General features: G+C 37.4%; 1 protein-coding gene and 2 long non-coding RNA genes across 3 annotated transcripts in view; 1 reads left to right on the top strand and 2 right to left on the bottom strand.

The window, feature by feature from the left end:
- Positions 1-20,842, top strand: part of LOC148966930 (uncharacterized) — a 461,761-nt gene that overhangs the window by 345,166 nt on the left and 95,753 nt on the right. The gene's annotated exons all lie outside the window — the stretch shown is intronic.
- On the bottom strand, positions 329-14,290 carry LOC120466816 (uncharacterized; the record flags this gene model as incomplete). Its single annotated transcript, XM_089127301.1, has 33 exons — positions 329-865; positions 1,037-1,199; positions 1,678-1,923; positions 2,418-2,581; positions 2,688-2,872; positions 3,391-3,483; positions 3,720-3,837; positions 3,917-4,012; positions 4,113-4,379; positions 5,763-5,892; positions 6,016-6,143; positions 6,301-6,396; positions 6,498-6,764; positions 6,981-7,102; positions 7,215-7,356; positions 7,514-7,609; positions 7,710-7,976; positions 8,193-8,322; positions 8,443-8,570; positions 8,729-8,824; positions 8,925-9,191; positions 9,408-9,537; positions 9,658-9,785; positions 9,943-10,038; positions 10,139-10,402; positions 10,619-10,748; positions 10,868-10,995; positions 11,155-11,250; positions 11,350-11,616; positions 13,297-13,418; positions 13,532-13,673; positions 13,831-13,926; positions 14,027-14,290. Coding segments are annotated over 33 exons (5,145 nt in total), but the record flags the coding sequence as incomplete, so codon positions are not given.
- LOC148966931 (uncharacterized) lies at positions 16,054-16,701 on the bottom strand. The gene is made up of 3 exons (XR_016150077.1): positions 16,453-16,701; positions 16,258-16,353; positions 16,054-16,098 (listed from the first exon to the last, which is right to left on the bottom strand). It is a non-coding gene; the product is annotated as an uncharacterized LOC148966931 (long non-coding RNA).

Genomic DNA, 20,842 nt, shown 5'->3' with positions numbered 1-20,842 from the left:
TGTAATTTAAAATAGCCATGTCTTTGTCATTCTTAATTAAAAATAAAAAAGTAAATGTATAAATCTTAGTTTATGATCATCCCTCTTATGGGTATAACTTCCATGAACTAATCAGAGTAGTACAGTAAATAGTGTTGTTCTGGCTATATCTGAACTACCATTGTTAAATTTTATGAGTAGATGTATTACCTTTGAGCGCAATACTATTCATTCTGTACAATACTACATACTCTGGTAGTAACACTCATTAAATTGAATTCACTCTAAACATGAAAAACAACAACAACATAAAACTAAGCTTTAAGAAACAACAAAATACCACAAAGTCTTTTCTTCATTGCTAAGCAGGTTTATTCAAGGATAGTCTGGTCTATTTCCAAAATTACTCCTTGAACAAAGAGAAAGACAGAAAGCCTTTAATTAATTCCATTAATTAAACTAACAGTAAATGGTACATTTTAGTCATACCCATCCACTAATCTAGAAGAATTTAGTTATGTATTTGAATAACACTTCCTCTTTAACCATAAAACAATACATGAATAGAGTGGTTATTACAGAGATTTCGTTTTTTCTGCGCATCAATGTTTGAGTTAAAAGTTCCTTTTCACCTAGCAGTTGGTGTTCATTGGTGATGTGTTTATTTAAAATATCTCTGATTGGATGTTTAAAGACAAGGAAGTGCTTTCAAATTCATATTTAGAAATCTTATATTTAGATCATTCACACAAAGTATTTTGATATAAATGAAGGATCTTTCATTCATCATGGTTATTCAGCTTTGTTAAAGACCCATGGTGATCGCAGACGAGTGATGGAAATCCAAAGATCTGCGCTTTCTGCGTCTATATCCAGGATCGCAGGACTGAAAATGACAGACAAGAATATACATTTATCATTGACTTCTACAATGCAAAGGCTGTTGAATGTGTTTTCTTTTAGACAGATCTTTTATAAAAGGTTCATAATTTACTTGAAGGTTCCTGAAAAAAATAATGCAGTGGATGGACCATTGAAAAATTCTGTCCAAACATACCAGTGCACATCTGCCATTCTGTACAAGGCAGAGATGAACCTGACAGTGCAGGAAGATGCGGTCAGAGATTCCTGAGAAGGTGAACATCCTGAAGGAGAAATGGCTTGTTGTATCATTACCATTCTGAAGAACCTCCACTGTGCCATCTTCAGGGTTGGGGCATCTAGGAAGGTAGTAAAGAAGACAATAAATAAAAGAAAAAAGTATACCATGGCAAGATTTGAATGTAGGCTCCAAGTATTTGGTCAAAACCAAACATTATGGAACAAACATTTTGGGTAACATTTTATTATAATGGTCCACTTTCGACATTCTACAATTAAGAAACTTTGCGATTGCATGTTAATTAACTCTCATTAGAGTATTAGTACATTGTCTCCTAATATCTTCAAACCCTTTTTTAATGGTCCCCCAACAGTCATTCTATTGACTGTAAGTAACTTTGAAAATGCATGTCAACTTCTTCTCCTAACCTAACAGTCTACTGCAGTTTACCAATACTCAAATGAAAATTAGTTGACATGTAGTTGCACAGTTACTTCATAATTAGTAGAATGTTTAAGTGTACCATTGAAATTGTTACCCAATTTGGTAGAAATAACTTTCTGAGATACAACAAATTTAGTAATCAAGTCACTCACTCTCTAGTAATTAGACTCCAGCGAATATGATAGTCAATATCATTAACAGGTGTGGCCCAGCAGTTGTCTAGAACCGTAGCGATTTGATTTCTATCCACTCCATTCACCTCAACAGCCACATACATCTGCTGGTTCACCTGTATTTCCACCTCCCCATCAAATGGGATAGTAAACTGTGCATCGTGGTAGGGAATCATGCGGACTTGGTATGTGCCCTGGCCAGCAGGAAGCTCCAGACTCATCTCACTGTGGGCAAATTTTTTTTTTTAAATATTAGCAACCATGACTTAAGTAAATGGTAATGGTGATAGCTCATGGCTCATATTTATAGCTGATGAGTCTGACTAGACTCAAACCACCAACCGTTCACTTACCAGGCCTGAGCCTTAAGCACTGACACAACATAAGACAAGGATAACTACAGACTTACTAAGGCTGCAACCTGTTTGACAACCACTGTAACACTGATCAAAATTCTTAACCCATGTTGAATAAGGTAGAAATTATCTGGAAAGACCTAAATGAGGTCATTGATTTGAGTAGGTAAAAAATTCTCCTTCATGTTCTAGACAGACAAGTTAAATATTGGAAATTGAATGAAGTCAATCCAAACCGTTAAAAACATGAAGATTTCCTAAAGTACAATAGTGACTTGCCTCATTAACTGTAATAATAAAAAAAAACCTATTCATTTTCATAAAACTGCACGCTTATACACAGAAGGTATCGAGTACCCTTACCCGCCTTCAGCTTGGATACCCATGGGCATAGATAGGGTCTGGATCAGAGGATATGCACAAGAAAAAGTAATGTTCAGCCATCTCTCTCTTGAAATGAGGCTCTGGCCAGTGCTTCTTAAGTTAGACTGAATGGAGTTTTGGTAAATGAAGTGAGTCCTGTTGCTCTGTTAGGACATGGACAAATGTCAATCTCAAGCTCAAGGACAATCTACTAGTCATTTACACATCTCTACAGCTCTAGTGATGAAACAGAAATGGAAAGATCATTACCATCAGAATGGTACCACATACGTGGCCCTCATTGTCAAATTGAAATACAAGTCTGCCATGCTCAAGGGTTCCTTGGCAGTTTGGATCATTTAAGTGCAGGTTCTCAGGAGTAAAACCAGATTCAAAGAGCTGGCAGCGGGACAGAGACATGGACCCAGTGCTGCTGGCACAAGACTCCACAGCATCTGAGCAGATAAAGCATTCAACATAGATATTTAGATTTATTTTGTTGGCGTTTTTTTTGGAACATACCAGTTTATTCATAACCTCAAGGCTAACATATTCATACTAAAAGCTAAAAAACTTTTTCAGGGGGACTTTAAGAACGAATGGCTTCATTCAAGCCATCTAACTACTCTCGTCTCATTTCTCCTCCTTTAAATCCTCTCAAAAAGTACTCTCAAAAAGTTTAAGAGTACAATCCACAAATCAGCCAGGATGCCGTAGTAAAAAATAAATAAATAAAAAATAGCACAGAGGAAATGAGGTTAAACTCTAAATTATAAAGAGTGTAAAATAGACACACTCCAATGAACTGGTGTGGCTGTAACAATAAGAAAAATAAGCTCTGATAAAGCATTTTTATTTAATTTCAATTGAATTCTAATGTTATGAATAAAATGCTTGCTCTGTGTTCAGGTTTGACTATAATAATAATGCAAAAAGGATTTTAGTTAAATGCCACAACTGTGAGAGAACTCACCAAAGATTTCATGATTTTGTCCATCCAAGCAAGCACAGCCATTGACACCACCTCTCTCCTGACAAACCTCATTTTCAGTGCAAGTATCACAAACTAAAAAAGAAAATAAGAACATTGCACAAAACAACATGAAAGCTATCATTCACTTGGATCTTGACCTATTCAAATGTGTTATATCAGTATTCTATATATATATATATATATATATATATATAGAGAGAGAGAGAGAGAGAGAGAGAGAGAATATTTGAAGACTATAACCATTATTTACACATTGAAACAATGAGTTGAAACAAAGAAAAACTAACAGCCATTACCATCGTGACTACCATCAACAATGAAAACCCAACGACCATTATCATTGACATTGCTGTTGGATGACAGTTCAGCGGCACTCAATGATGAAATGCCAAACGAGTGTGAAGAGTCCACTGTGTCAAAGCCAGCCTGAATGAAATATGATATGTTAACTGGAAAAATTTGGAGACAAAAATCATTTTTAATAGTAACATAATTTACAACTTACTAGCCAAACTTGTCCTGTTTCTGCAATATCCCCATAGTTGATCAGGATGAAAGAGCGATCACCATTGGAGATTAAAACAACTTGGAAAGTTGCCGACTTAAAAAATCAAACAAAAAACAAACGATAAACAATTGAGAACATTCATAACCAAAAACACACAAAGAACCTTCATCAAAAATCAGAGATTAGGTCTTACCCCTTCACCCGTGAAGTACGGCACACGGTCCCATGTAGCCACAAAGGCTGATGAAGCAGTAAAAGGCACGTTAGGGAAATATTGTTGAACAGCTTCAGTGACTTGTTCCAGTACATCACTGCTTGTATCCTCTCTATAGGAGATTGTTCCACCATTTACATTGTTAAGGTCAGTCCATAGAGGAGCAATGATGTCTATTCCAGCGTTCAGGTAAGGGACGTAGTCAGATAATGGTTGAGTAAACGTCAAGTGACCATTGTTGTTCACCTAAAATTCAGATCAAATTGCTGTAGAATTATCTGCCAGTAGTCAAAAGTATCATTAATTTAACAAAGTGCACTTAAACAGGGAACTCTCTTGACAAAAGAGAGTTTGACAAAAAATATTGATGCATAATTAACCGAGGATGTAATAAAAGGAAAAACATCTTCAACCAAGAAGAAAAAGTCCAATCCTTACATAGATCTGATTGTATATGCGTCCAAAGTATTTGAAAGGCTGCTGCAAGTAAATGGCTTCAGAGCTTCCATCATCCGAAATGGGGTTTACTACATCACCATCCCCAAACGGCAAGAAATTAGCTAGGAAAAGGAAAAGCATAAGCGCCAGTGAATTGTTTAGTACTTCCAAAGGAATGTAAGCTCAAAAATGCTACTGATTGAAATTTTTGAGGATCATGTTGCAGAAAAACAGTCAACTCTTTGGCTTACAGTTTGGCGATCCATCAACGCGGAAAGACCAGCGACCATCCACATTGATATTACTGCTGGATGAGAGTTCTGGGGCACTGGCCGCTGGAATTGTGAAAGAATTGACAGAGTCCACTGTGTCATAACCAGCCTGTGAAAGTAAAAAAGAGTATTTAAAACTGCAACCAAATCCTCTTCAAAATAAACCATCTCTTGCTTATCAGTAAAGTATAAATTTGACCATAAGCAATTGCTAGTCAGTCATTTCTACTATTTGTAAAAAGTGCTAGGACCTTCACTCCACTTACCAGCCAAATTTGTCCTGTTTCTGCAATATCACCATAGTTGATCAGGATGAAAGAACGTTCCCCATCGGAGGCCAAAACCACTTGGAAAGTGACCGACTTAAAAAATCAAACAAAAAACAAACGATGAACAATTGAGAACATTCATAACCAAAAACACACAAAGAACCTTCATCAAAAATCAGAGATTAGGTCTTACCCCTTCACCCGTGTAGTACGGCACACTGTCCCAGGTAGCCACAAAGGCTGATGAAGTGGTAAAAGGCACATTTGGGAAATATTGGTGAACAGCTTCAGTGACTTGTTCCAGTACAGCACTGCTTGTATCCTCTCTATAGGAGATCGTTCCACCATTTACATTGTAAAGGTCAGTCCATAGAGGAGCAATGATGTCTATTCCAGTGTTCGGATAAGGGACGTAGGCAGATAGTGGTTGAGTAAACGTCAAGTGACCATTGTTGTTCACCTAAAATTCAGATTAAATTGCTGTAGAATTATCTGCCAGTAGTCAAAAGTATCATCAATTTAACAAAGTGCACTTAAACAGGGAACTCTCTTGACAAAAGAGTGTGACAAAAAATATTGATGCATAATTAACCAAGGATGTAATAAAAGGAAAACTATCTTCAACCAAGAAGAAAAAGTCCAATCCTTACATAGATCTGATTGTATACACGTCCAAAGTATTTGAAAGGCTGCTGCAAGTAAATGGCTTCAGAGCTTCCATCATCTGAAATGGGGTTTACTACATCACCATCCCCAAACGGCAGGAAATTAGCTGGCAATAGAAAAAGTACAAGCACCAGTGAATTATTTAGTACTTCCAAAGGAATGTAAGCTCAAAAATGCTACTGGTTGAAATTTTGGAGGATCATGTTGCAGAAAAACAGGCAACTCTTTGGCTTACAGTTTGGCGATCCATCAACGCGGAAAGACCAGCGACCATCCACATTGATATTACTGCTGGATGAGAGTTCTGGGGCACTGGCCGCTGGAATTGTGAAAGAATTGACTGAGTCCACTGTGTCATAACCAGCCTGTAAAAGTATAAAAGAGTATTTAAAACTGCAACCAAATCCTATTCCAAATAAACCATCTCTTGCTTATCATTAAGGTATGAATTTGACCATAAGCAATTGCTAGTCAGTCATTTCTACTATTTGTAAAAAGTGCTAGGATCTTCACTCCACTTACCAGCCAAATTTGTCCTGTTTCTGCAATATCACCATAGTTGATCAGGATGAAAGAGCGTTCCCCATTGGAGGCCAAAACCACTTGGAAAGTGACCGACTTAAAAAAATCAAACAAAAAACAAACATTGAACAATTGAGAACATTCATAACTAAAGACACACATAGAGCATTCATTAAATATCAGAGATTAGCTCTTACCCCTCCACCAGTGATGTACGAGACACTGTCCCAGGTAGCCACAAAGGCTGATGAAGCAGTAAAAGTCACGTTAGGGAAATATTGTTGAACAGCTTCAGTGACTTGTTCCAGTACAGCACTGCTTGTATCCTCTCTATAGGAGATCGTTCCACCATTTACATTGTAAAGGTCAGTCCATAGAGGAGCAATGATGTCTATTCCAGCGTTCAGGTAAGGGACGTAGTCAGATAATGGTTGGGTAAACGTCAAGTGACCATTGTTGTTCACCTAAAATTCAGATCAAATTGCTGTAGAATTATCTACTACCAGTTAAAAGTCTCATTCGGTTAATAAATACGTTTAAAAATATCCAGTTGTACATTTAAACAAGGGAAAACTCTCTTAACTAAAGATAATTTGATGAAAAATATAGATGCATAATTAATTGATGATGTAATAAATGGAAAAACATATTTAACCAAGCAGAAACAGTCCAATGCTTACATAGATCTGATTGTATACGCGTCCAAAGTATTTGAAAGGCTGCTGCAAGTAAATGGCTTCAGAGCTTCCATCATCTGAAATGGGGTTTACTACATCACCATCCCCAAATGGCAGGAAATTAGCTGCAATAGAAAAAGTACAAGAACCAGTCAATTGTTTAGTACTTACAAAGGAATTTAAGCTCAAAAATGCTACTAAAATTTTTGAGGATCATGTTGCAGAAAAACAGTCAACTCTTTGGCTTACTGTATAGCGATCCATCAACGCGGAAAGACCAGCGACCATCCACATTGATATTACTGCTGGATGAGAGTTCTGGGGCACTGGCCGCTGGAATTGTGAAAGAATTGACAGAGTCCACTGTGTCATAACCAGCCTGTAAAAGTATAAAAGAGCATTTAAAACTGCAACCAAATCCTATTCCAAATAAACCATCTCTTGCTTATCAGTAAGGTATAAATTTGACCATAAGCAATTGCTAGTCAGTCATTTCTACTATTTGTAAAAAGTGCTAGGATCTTCACTCCACTCACCAGCCAAATTTGTCCTGTTTCTGCAATATCACCATAGTTGATCAGGATGAAAGAGCGTTCCCCATTGGAGGCCAAAACCACTTGGAAAGTGACCGACTTAAAAAATCAAACAAAAAACAAACGATGAACAATTAAGAACATTAATAACCAAAAATACACAAAGAACCTTCATCAAAAATCAGAGATTAGGTCTTACCCCTTCACCCGTGTAGTACGGCACACTGTCCCATGTAGCCACAAAGGCTGATGAAGCAGTAAAAGGCACGTTAGGGAAATATTGTTGAACAGCTTCAGTGACTCGTGCCAGTACATCAATGCTTGTATCCTCTCTATAGGAGATCGTTCCACCATTTACATTGTAAAGGTCAGTCCATAGAGGAGCAATGATGTCTATTCCAGTGTTCGGATAAGGGACGAAGGCAGATAGTGGTTGAGTAAACGTCAAGTGACCATTGTTGTTCACCTAAAATTCAGATTAAATTGCTGTAGAATTATCTGCTACCAGTTAAAATTCTCATTCGGTTAATGAAGTCATTTAAAAATATCCAGTTGTACATTTAAACAAGGGAAAACTCTCTTGACTAAAGAGAATTTGATGAAAAATATAGATGCATAAATAATTGATGATGTAATACATGGAAAAACAAATTTAACCAAGCAGAAACAGTCCAATCCTTACATAGATCTGATTGTATACGCGTCCAAAGTATTTGAAAGGCTGCTGCAAGTAAATGGCTTCAGAGCTTCCATCATCTGAAATGGGGTTTACTACATCACCATCCCCAAACGGCAAGAAATTAGCTGGCAATAGAAAAAGTACAAGAACCAGTGAATTTTTTAGTACTTATAAAGGAATTTAAGCTCATGCTACTGGTTGAAATTTTTGAGGATCATGTTGCAGAAAAACAGGCAACTCCTTTGGCTTACAGTTTGGCGATCCATCAACGCGGAAAGACCAGCGACCATCCACATTGATATTACTGCTGGATGAGAGTTCTGGGGCACTGGCCGCTGGAATTGTGAAAGAATTGACTGAGTCCACTGTGTCATAACCAGCCTGTAAAAGTAAAAAAAAAGTATTTAAAACTGCAACCAAATCCTATTCCAAATAAACCATCTCTTGCTTATCAGTAAGGTATGAATTTGACCATAAGCAATTTCTAGTCAGTCATTTCTACTATTTGTAAAAAATGCTGGGATCTTTACTCAACTTACCAGCCAAATTTGTCCTGTTTCTGCAATATCACCATAGTTGATCAGGATGAAAGAGTGTTCCCCATTGGAGGCCAAAACCACTTGGAAAGTGACCGACTTCAAAGATCAAACAAAAAACCAACATTGAACAATTGAGAACATTCATAACTAAAGACACACATAGAGCATTCATCAAAAATCAGAGATCAGGTCTTACCCCTCCACCAGTGATGTACGGGACACTGTCCCATGTAGCCACAAAGGCTGATGAAGCAGTAAAAGTCACGTTAGGGAAATATTGGTGAACAGCTTCAGTGACTTGTTCCAGTACAGCACTGCTTGTATCCTCTCTATAGGAGATCGTTCCACCATTTACATTGTAAAGGTCAGTCCATAGAGGAGCAATGATGTCTATTCCAGCGTTCAGGTAAGGGACGTAGTCAGATAATGGTTGGGTAAACGTCAAGTGACCATTGTTGTTCACCTAAAATTCAGATCAAATTGCTGTAGAATTATCTGCTACCAGTTAAAAGTCTCATTCGGTTAATAAATACGTTTAAAAATATCCAGTTGTACATTTAAACAAGGGAAAACTCTCTTAACTAAAGAGAATTTGATGAAAAATATAGATGCATAATTAATTGATGATATAATAAATGGAAAAACATATTTAACCAAGCAGAAACAGTCCAATCCTTACATAGATCTGATTGTATACGCGTCCAAAGTATTTGAAAGGCTGCTGCAAGTAAATGGCTTCAGAGCTTCCATCATCTGAAATGGGGTTTACTACATCACCATCCCCAAATGGCAGGAAATTAGCTGGCAATAGAAAAAGTACAAGAACCAGTCAATTGTTTAGTACTTACAAAGGAATTTAAGCTCAAAAATGCTACTAAATTTTTTGAGGATCATGTTGCAGAAAAACAGGCAACTCCTTTGGCTTACAGTTTGGCGATCCATCAACACGGAAAGACCAGCGACCATCCACATTGATATTACTGCTGGATGAGAGTTCTGGGGCACTGGCCGCTGGAATTGTGAAAGAATTGACAGAGTCCACTGTGTCATATCCAGCCTGTGAAAGTAAAAAAGAGTATTTAAAACTGCAACCAAATCCTATTCCAAATAAACCATCTCTTGCTTATCAGTAAGGTATGAATTTGACCATAAGCAATTGCTAGTCAGTCATTTCTACTATCTGTAAAAAGTGCTAGGATCTTCACTCCACTTACCAGCCAAATTTGTCCTGTTTCTGCAATATCACCATAGTTGATCAGGATGAAAGAGCGTTCCCCATTGGAGGCCAAAACCACTTGGAAAGTGACCGACTTAAAAAATCAAACAAAAAACAAACGATGAACAATTGAGAACATTAATAACCAAAAACACACAAAGAACCTTCATCAAAAATCAGAGATTAGGTCTTACCCCTTCACCCGTGTAGTACGGCACACTGTCCCATGTAGCCACAAAGGCTGATGAAGCAGTAAAAGGCACATTTGGGAAATATTGTTGAACAGCTTCAGTGACTTGTTCCAGTACAGCACTGCTTGTATCCTCTCTATAGGAGATCGTTCCATTTACATTGTAAAGGTCAGTCCATAGAGGAGCAATGATGTCTATTCCAGTGTTCGGATAAGGGACGAAGGCAGATAGTGGTTGAGTAAACGTCAAGTGACCATTGTTGTTCACCTAAAATTCAGATTAAATTGCTGTAGAATTATCTGCTACCAGTTAAAATTCTCATTCGGTTAATAAAGTCATTTAAAAATATCCAGTTGTACATTTAAACAAGGGAAAACTCTCTTGACTAAAGAGAATTTGATGAAAAATATAGATTCATAAATAATTGATGATGTAATACATGGAAAAACAAATTTAACCAAGAAGAAACAGTCCAATCCTTACATAGATCTGATTGTATACGCGTCCAAAGTATTTGAAAGGCTGCTGCAAGTAAATGGCTTCAGAGCTTCCATCATCTGAAATGGGGTTTACTACGTCTCCATCCCCAAACGGCAGGAAATTAGCTGGCAATAGAAAAAGTACAAGAACCAGTGAATTTTTTAGTACTTATAAAGGAATTTAAGCTCATGTTACTGGTTGAAATTTTTGAGGATCATGTTGCAGAAAAACAGTCAACTCTTTGGCTTACAGTTTGGCGATCCATCAACGCGGAAAGACCAGCGACCATCCACATTGATATTACTGCTGGATGAGAGTTCTGGGGCACTGGCCGCTGGAATTGTGAAAGAATTGACAGAGTCCACTGTGTCATAACCAGCCTGTGAAAGTAAAAAAAAGTATTTAAAACTGCAACCAAATACTATTCCAAATAAACCATCTCTTGCTTATCAGTAAGGTATGAATTTGACCATAAGCAATTTCTAGTCAGTCATTTCTGCTATTTGTAAAAAAAATGCTGGGATCTTCACTCAACTTACCAGCCAAATTTGTCCTGTTTCTGCAATATCACCATAGTTGATCAGGATGAAAGAGCGTTCCCCATTGGAGGCCAAAACCACTTGGAAAGTGACCGACTTCAAGATCAAACAAAAAACAAACATTGAACAATTGAGAACATTCATAACTAAAGACACACATAGAGCATTCATCAAAAATCAGAGATTAGGTCTTACCCCTCCACCAGTGATGTACGGGACACTGTCCCATGTAGCCACAAAGGCTGATGAAGCGGTAAAAGGCACATTAGGGAAATATTGGTGAACAGCTTCAGTGACTTGTGCCAGTACAGCACTGCTTGTATCCTCTCTATAGGAGATCGTTCCACCATTTACATTGAAAAGGTCAGTCCATAGAGGAGCAATGATGTCTATTCCAGCGTTCAGGTAAGGGACGTAGGCAGATAGTGGTTGGGTAAACGTCAAGTGACCATTGTTGTTCACCTAAAATTCAGATCAAATTGCTGTAGAATTATCTACTACCAGTTAAAAGTCTCATTCGGTTAATGAACACGTTTAAAAATATCCAGTTGTACATTTAAACAAGGGAAAACTCCAGAGGTGGGGACAAGTCACACATGGTCAAGTCCAAGCAAGTCTCAAGTCTTAACCATCAAGTCTCGAGTCAAGTCTCAAGTCGCAGTTCAGATAAATCAAGCAAGTCAAGTCAAGTCAAGGGTTCACCCTAAGCAAGTCAAGTCAAGTCCTGATAAGTTTCAAGTAAAGTCAAGTCACACTACTTAAATAAATAGAGGTAAATTTTTTCGATAGGCTACATATTTATTTTTGCACAGAAAAGATGAACTTTTATACATATATTATGTATCTTACATTTGCTATATTAATCATATGCATATATCTGTGCTACATTAATATCTGAAAATAAAATAAAATTGTGTTGTTTACACAAAACGTTCAGAGTCTAAGATGTATCGATTCTAAGATGTATAATCCAATCTGTCTAATTCAATTTAATTGAAACGGTCTAAAATGTATGAAATCTAAAATGTAATATCTTATATCTTATATAAATGTAAAATATAAAATCTAAAATGTATGAAATGTATGAGAATATAAAATGCAATTATATAAAATATGTTAATAAATATAAAATATGTTAATATGTTATGTTAACATATTTAAAATATGTTTAAAATAAATATAAAATAAAAATGGTAATATGTTATATTAACATATTTTATATTTAATAAATATTACATATTAAATAATATTATGTATATTATATATTAAATTTACATAAATATTAACAAATGATTGTTTTAATTATGGAATTCTCCATAATTAACTCCTAAACTTCAGTAGAGAACAATTCTTTGTAAGGAAGGAGGGGTTTCTTTATTGTACATTTATTTGCATGTAGTATGTAGCATATGGTTTGCGTTGCTTTAAATTGGTCAGTGCAGCGCTGACTATTGAGTGTCGCTAGGAAACACGTCCGCGCTGCGCTGACGAATCGGCTGCGCAGCTCGGATCATGATTGAACCGTGCAGATGACATGTCTGCGCGGCACGAGCTCTGTAAAGCCCCGCTGTCTTGTCCAACTTTTGGTTTGTTTGGCTTCCCATATCTCTGCCGTGCACACGCCGCACGCTATGTATGTTATACGCGCAGTATCTCGCTCTAGATTCCGGGAGATTTTAACTCATTTGCGGGCATCAGGGAGACGCTATCAATATGCGTGAGACTCCCGGAACTTCCGTTTGGCGCGGTTTGAATTGAGCAGCGTTAAAGGCACAGATGCCGATATAGTGATGCTGACGTCACAATATATATATATATATTTTAATTAACTGTATTGCTGTTTGTTTATTATATGTTCAAGTCATTGTCGAGTCTTCCACTTCAAGTCAAGTCAAGTCTCAAGTAACTTGTTCTCAAGTCAAAGTCAAGTCAAGTCATTTTTGTACTTTAATCAAGCAAGTCACAAGTCCTGAAAATTGTGACTCGAGTCAGACTCGAGTCAAGTCATGTGACTCGAGTCCCCCACCTCTGGAAAACTCTCTTAACTAAAGAGAATTTGATGAGAAATATAGATGCATAATTAATTGATGATGTAATAAATGGAAAACATATTTAACCAAGCAGAAACAGTCCAATCCTTACATAGATCTGATTGTATACGCGTCCAAAGTATTTGAAAGGCTGCTGCAAGTAAATGGCTTCAGAGCTTCCATCATCTGAAATGGGGTTTACTACATCACCATCCCCAAATGGCAGGAAATTAGCTGGCAATAGAAAAAGTACAAGAACCAGTCAATTGTTTAGTACTTACAAAGGAATTTAAGCTCAAAAATGCTACTAAATGTTTTGAGGATCATGTTGCAGAAAAACAGTCAACTCTTTGGCTTACTGTATGCCGATCCATCAACGCGGAAAGACCAGCGACCATCCACATTGATATTACTGCTGGATGAGAGTTCTGGGGCACTGGCCGCTGGAATTGTGAAAGAATTGACAGAGTCCACTGTGTCATAACCAGCCTGTGAAAGTAAAAAAGAGTATTTAAAACTGCAACCAAATCCTATTCCAAATAAACCATCTCTTGCTTATCAGTAAGGTATGAATTTGACCATAAGCAATTGCTAGTCAGTCATTTCTACTATTTGTAAAAAGTGCTAGGATCTTCACTCCACTTACCAGCCAAATTTGTCCTGTTTCTGCAATATCACCATAGTTGATCAGGATGAAAGAGCGTTCCCCATTGGAGGCCAAAACCACTTGGAAAGTGACCGACTTAAAAAATCAAACAAAAAACAAACGATGAACAATTGAGAACATTAATAACCAAAAACACACAAAGAACCTTCATCAAAAATCAGAGATTAGGTCTTACCCCTTCACCCGTGTAGTACGGCACACTGTCCCATGTAGCCACAAAGGCTGATGAAGCAGTAAAAGGCACATTTGGGAAATATTGTTGAACAGCTTCAGTGACTTGTTCCAGTACAGCACTGCTTGTATCCTCTCTATAGGAGATCGTTCCATTTACATTGTAAAGGTCAGTCCATAGAGGAGCAATGATGTCTATTCCAGTGTTCGGATAAGGGACGAAGGCAGATAGTGGTTGAGTAAACGTCAAGTGACCATTGTTGTTCACCTAAAATTCAGATTAAATTGCTGTAGAATTATCTGCTACCAGTTAAAATTCTCATTCGGTTAATAAAGTCATTTAAAAATATCCAGTTGTACATTTAAACAAGGGAAAACTCTCTTAACTAAAGAGAATTTGATGAAAAATATAGATGCATAATTAATTGATGATGTAATAAATGGAAAAACATATTTAACCAAGCAGAAACAGTCCAATCCTCACATAGATCTGATTGTATACGCGTCCAAAGTATTTGAAAGGCTGCTGCAAGTAAATGGCTTCAGAGCTTCCATCATCTGAAATGGGGTTTACTACATCACCATCCCCAAATGGCAGGAAATTAGCTGGCAATAGAAAAAGTACAAGAACCAGTCAATTGTTTAGTTCTTACAAAGGAATTTAAGCTCAAAAATGCTACTGGTTGAAATTTTTGAGGATCATGTTGCAGAAAAACAGTCAACTCTTTGGCTTACAGTTTGGCGATCCATCAACACGGAAAGACCAGCGACCATCCACATTGATATTACTGCTGGAGGAGAGTTCTGGGGCACTGGCCGCTGGAATTGTGAAAGAATTGACAGAGTCCACTGTGTCATAACCAGCCTGTAAAAGCATAAAAGAGTATTTAAAACTGCAACCAAATCCTATTCCAAATAAACCATCTCTTGCTTATCATTAAGGTATGAATTTGACCATAAGCAATTGCTAGTCAGTCATTTCTACTATTTGTAAAAAGTGCTAGGATCTTCACTCCACTTACCAGCCAAATTTGTCCTGTTTCTGCAATATCACCATAGTTGATCAGGATGAAAGAACGTTCCCCATTGGAGGCCAAAACCACTTGGAAAGTGACCGACTTAAAAAATCAAACAAAAAACAAACGATGAACAATTGAGAACATTAATAACCAAAAACACACAAAGAACCTTCATCAAAAATCAGAGATTAGGTCTTACCCCTTCACCCGTGTAGTACGGCACACTGTCCCATGTAGCCACAAAGGCTGATGAAGCAGTAAAAGGCACATTTGGGAAATATTGTTGAACAGCTTCAGTGACTTGTTCCAGTACAGCACTGCTTGTATCCTCTCTATAGGAGATCGTTCCATTTACATTGTAAAGGTCAGTCCATAGAGGAGCAATGATGTCTATTCCAGTGTTCGGATAAGGGACGAAGGCAGATAGTGGTTGAGTAAACGTCAAGTGACCATTGTTGTTCACCTAAAATTCAGATTAAATTGCTGTAGAATTATCTGCTACCAGTTAAAATTCTCATTCGGTTAATAAAGTCATTTAAAAATATCCAGTTGTACATTTAAACAAGGGAAAACTCTCTTGACTAAAGAGAATTTGATGAAAAATATAGATTCATAAATAATTGATGATGTAATACATGGAAAAACAAATTTAACCAAGAAGAAACAGTCCAATCCTTACATAGATCTGATTGTATACGCGTCCAAAGTATTTGAAAGGCTGCTGCAAGTAAATGGCTTCAGAGCTTCCATCATCTGAAATGGGGTTTACTACGTCTCCATCCCCAAACGGCAGGAAATTAGCTGGCAATAGAAAAAGTACAAGAACCAGTGAATTTTTTAGTACTTATAAAGGAATTTAAGCTCATGCTACTGGTTGAAATTTTTGAGGATCATGTTGCAGAAAAACAGGCAACTCCTTTGGCTTACAGTTTGGCGATCCATCAACGCGGAAAGACCAGCGACCATCCACATTGATATTACTGCTGGATGAGAGTTCTTGGGCACTGGCCGCTGGAATTGTGAAAGAATTGACAGAGTCCACTGTGTCATAACCAGCCTGTAAAAGTAAAAAAAAGTATTTAAAACTGCAACCAAATACTATTCCAAATAAACCATCTCTTGCTTATCAGTAAGGTATGAATTTGACCATAAGCAATTTCTAGTCAGTCATTTCTGCTATTTGTAAAAAAAATGCTGGGATCTTCACTCAACTTACCAGCCAAATTTGTCCTGTTTCTGCAATATCACCATAGTTGATCAGGATGAAAGAGCGTTCCCCATTGGAGGCCAAAACCACTTGGAAAGTGACCGACTTCAAGATCAAACAAAAAACCAACATTGAACAATTGAGAACATTCATAACTAAAGACACACATAGAGCATTCATCAAAAATCAGAGATTAGGTCTTACCCCTCCACCAGTGATGTACGGGACACTGTCCCATGTAGCCACAAAGGCTGATGAAGCGGTAAAAGGCACATTAGGGAAATATTGGTGAACAGCTTCAGTGACTTGTGCCAGTACAGCACTGCTTGTATCCTCTCTATAGGAGATCGTTCCACCATTTACATTGAAAAGGTCAGTCCATAGAGGAGCAATGATGTCTATTCCAGCGTTCAGGTAAGGGACGTAGGCAGATAGTGGTTGGGTAAACGTCAAGTGACCATTGTTGTTCACCTAAAATTCAGATCAAATTGCTGTAGAATTATCTGCTACCAGTTAAAAGTCTCATTCGGTTAATGAACACGTTTAAAAATATCCAGTTGTACATTTAAACAAGGGAAAACTCCAGAGGTGGGGACAAGTCACACATGGTCAAGTCCAAGCAAGTCTCAAGTCTTAACCATCAAGTCTCGAGTCAAGTCTCAAGTCGCAGTTCAGATAAATCAAGCAAGTCAAGTCAAGTCAAGGGTTCACCCTAAGCAAGTCAAGTCAAGTCCTGATAAGTTTCAAGTAAAGTCAAGTCACACTACTAAAATAAATAGAGGTAAATTTTTTCAATAGGCTACATATTTATTTTTGCACAGAAAAGATGAACTTTTATACATATATTATGTATCTTACATTTGCTATATTAATCATATGCATATATCTGTGCTACATTAATATCTGAAAATAAAATAAAATTGTGTTGTTTACACAAAACGTTCAGAGTCTAAGATGTATAATCCAATCTGTCTAATTCAATTTAATTGAAACGGTCTAAAATGTATGAAATCTAAAATGTAATATCTTATATCTTATATAAATGTAAAATATAAAATCTAAAATGTATGAAATGTATGAGAATATAAAAAGCAATTATATAAAATATGTTAATAAATATAAAATATGTTAATATGTTATGTTAACATATTTAAAATATGTTTAAAATAAATATAAAATAAAAATGGTAATATGTTATATTAACATATTTTATATTTAATAAATATTACATATTAAATAATATTATGTATATTATATATTAAATTTACATAAATATTAACAAATGATTGTTTTAATTATGGAATTCTCCATAATTAACTCCTAAACTTCAGTAGAGAACAATTCTTTGTAAGGAAGGAGGGGTTTCTTTATTGTACATTTATTTGCATGTAGTATGTAGCATATGGTTTGCGTTGCTTTAAATTGGTCAGTGCAGCGCTGACTATTGAGTGTCGCTAGGAAACACGTCCGCGCTGCGCTGACGAATCGGCTGCGCAGCTCGGATCATGATTGAACCGTGCAGATGACATGTCTGCGCGGCACGAGCTCTGTAAAGCCCCGCTGTCTTGTCCAACTTTTGGTTTGTTTGGCTTCCCATATCTCTGCCGTGCACACGCCGCACGCTATGTATGTTATACGCGCAGTATCTCGCTCTAGATTCCGGGAGATTTTAACTCATTTGCGGGCATCAGGGAGACGCTATCAATATGCGTGAGACTCCCGGAACTTCCGTTTGGCGCGGTTTGAATTGAGCAGCGTTAAAGGCACAGATGCCGATATAGTGATGCTGACGTCACAATATATATATATATATTTTAATTAACTGTATTGCTGTTTGTTTATTATATGTTCAAGTCATTGTCGAGTCTTCCACTTCAAGTCAAGTCAAGTCTCAAGTAACTTGTTCTCAAGTCAAAGTCAAGTCAAGTCATTTTTGTACTTTAATCAAGCAAGTCACAAGTCCTGAAAATTGTGACTCGAGTCAGACTCGAGTCAAGTCATGTGACTCGAGTCCCCCACCTCTGGAAAACTCTCTTAACTAAAGAGAATTTGATGAGAAATATAGATGCATAATTAATTGATGATGTAATAAATGGAAAACATATTTAACCAAGCAGAAACAGTCCAATCCTTACATAGATCTGATTGTATACGCGTCCAAAGTATTTGAAAGGCTGCTGCAAGTAAATGGCTTCAGAGCTTCCATCATCTGAAATGGGGTTTACTACATCACCATCCCCAAATGGCAGGAAATTAGCTGGCAATAGAAAAAGTACAAGAACCAGTCAATTGTTTAGTACTTAAAAAGGAATTTAAGCTCAAAAATGCTACTAAATGTTTTGAGGATCATGTTGCAGAAAAACAGTCAACTCTTTGGCTTACTGTATGCCGATCCATCAACGCGGAAAGACCAGCGACCATCCACATTGATATTACTGCTGGATGAGAGTTCTGGGGCACTGGCCGCTGGAATTGTGAAAGAATTGACAGAGTCCACTGTGTTATAACCAGCCTGTGAAAGTAAAAAAAGAGTATTTAAAACTGCAACCAAATCCTATTCCAAATAAACCATCTCTTGCTTATCATTAAGGTATAAATTTGACCATAAGCAATTTCTAGTCAGTCATTTCTACTATTTGTAAAAAGTGCTAGGACCTTCACTCCACTTACCAGCCAAATTTGTCCTGTTTCTGCAATATCACCATAGTTGATCAGGATGAAAGAGCGTTCTCCATTGGAGGCCAAAACCACTTGGAAAGTGACCGACTTCAAAGATCAAACAAAAAACAAACGATGAACAATTGAGAACATTCATAACTAAAGACACACATAGAGCATTCATCAAAAATCTGAGATTAGGTCTTACCCCTCCACCAGTGATGTACGGCACACTGTCCCAGGTAGCCACAAAGGCTGATGAAGCAGTAAAAGGCACGTTAGGGAAATATTGGTGAACAGCTTCAGTGACTTGTGCCAGTACATCACTGCTTGTGTCCTCTCTATAGGAGATCGTTCCACCATTTACATTGAAAAGGTCAGTCCATAGAGGAGCAATGATGTCTATTCCAGCGTTCAGGTAAGGGACGTAGGCAGATAGTGGTTGAGTAAACGTCAAGTGACCATTGTTGTTCACCTAAAATTCAGATCAAATTGCTGTAGAATTATCTGCTACCAGTCAACAGTATAATTCGGTTTACGCTTAAGAATATCCAGTTGTACACTTAGGCCCTGTTTACACGAGAACGCTCGCGGGTGAAAATGTAAAAATATTTTAGCGGATGTGCCTTTCGTTTACACAGAGATGGCGTTTTGGGGGCTTAAAGACGCAAAAAAAGTGAAACCACCCTCCAGAGTGGAAATCTTAAAAACGCTCCACCGCCGCGTTCCCGTGTAAAGGGTAAAAACGAAAAGGTCTGCTTGACAGTAAAGGTTGTATGCAGGCGCGCGGTCTTGGTGTTGTTGTAGTATGCACTCTTAGCTGCCTGGAGTGCATACTACATTGAATTTCACAGACTTTTGCGTTACCATCTGCACGTGGATTTCACACCCAAAACGCTCATCTAAACGCAGAATAAAAAGTGATAACGCAACGCCACTTTTGCGTTTTCTCTTCAGAATCGTTTCCGTGTAAACATAGCCATAAACAAGAGAAAACTCTCTTGACTAAAGAGAATTTCATAAAAAAAATATTGATGCATAATTAATTGATGATGTAATAAATGGAAAACATCTTTAACCAAGAAGAAAAAGCCCAATCCTCACATAGATCTGATTGTATACGCGTCCAAAGTATTTGAAAGGCTGCTGCAAGTAAATGGCTTCAGAGCTTCCATCATCTGAAATGGGGTTTACTACGTCTCCATCCCCAAATGGCAGGAAATTAGCTGGGAAAAGGAAAAGCATAAGCGCCAGTGAATTGTTTAGTACTTCCACGGAAATGTATAACCTCAAAAATGGAAATGATTAAAAGTTTGAGGATCATGTTGCAGAAAAACAGGCAACTCTTTGGCTTACTGTATGCCGATCCATCAACGCGGAAAGACCAGCGACCATCCACATTGATATTACTGCTGGATGAGAGTTCTGGGGCACTGGCCGCTGGAATTGTGAAAGAATTGACAGAGTCCACTGTGTCATAACCAGCCTGTAAAAGTAAAAAAAGAGTATTTAAAACTGCAACCAAATCCTATTCCAAATAAACCATCTCTTGCTTATCAGTAAAGTATAAGTTTGACCATAAGGGACTGTTGGATATTTATTTAAGAGGTCACCGGAGGAGATTTGAGATCTGTAGTCGAAAAAGACTTGACCCTCCCCTCGCCAGAAATATTTTTTTCTATGACCCTCCAAAATGGTTGTGAAAAAAGGCATGACCCTCCCCGATAATTTATTGATTACTTCTGTACTGGTTTGCGCTTGGCAAAGATGTTCAGATAGCCATAAACGACTAAACTCATGCTTTCTCATCTTACTAGGGCTGTAACGATAGACCAAACCTACAATTCGGTTCGTATCACGAGTTTTGATTTGAATTTTTTTTTTTTAAATCACGGTTTCGGTGCTGATGCAGTGGTGTAGCATGCAATTTTGCGCT

Source organism: Pimephales promelas, chromosome 24 (assembly GCF_988280905.1).
Source record: "Pimephales promelas chromosome 24, fPimPro1.hap1.1, whole genome shotgun sequence".
Classification (NCBI taxonomy): Eukaryota; Metazoa; Chordata; class Actinopteri; order Cypriniformes; family Leuciscidae; genus Pimephales; species Pimephales promelas.
Note: the sequence above shows the minus strand (reverse complement) of the source record. Positions and strands in the feature narration are given on the sequence as shown.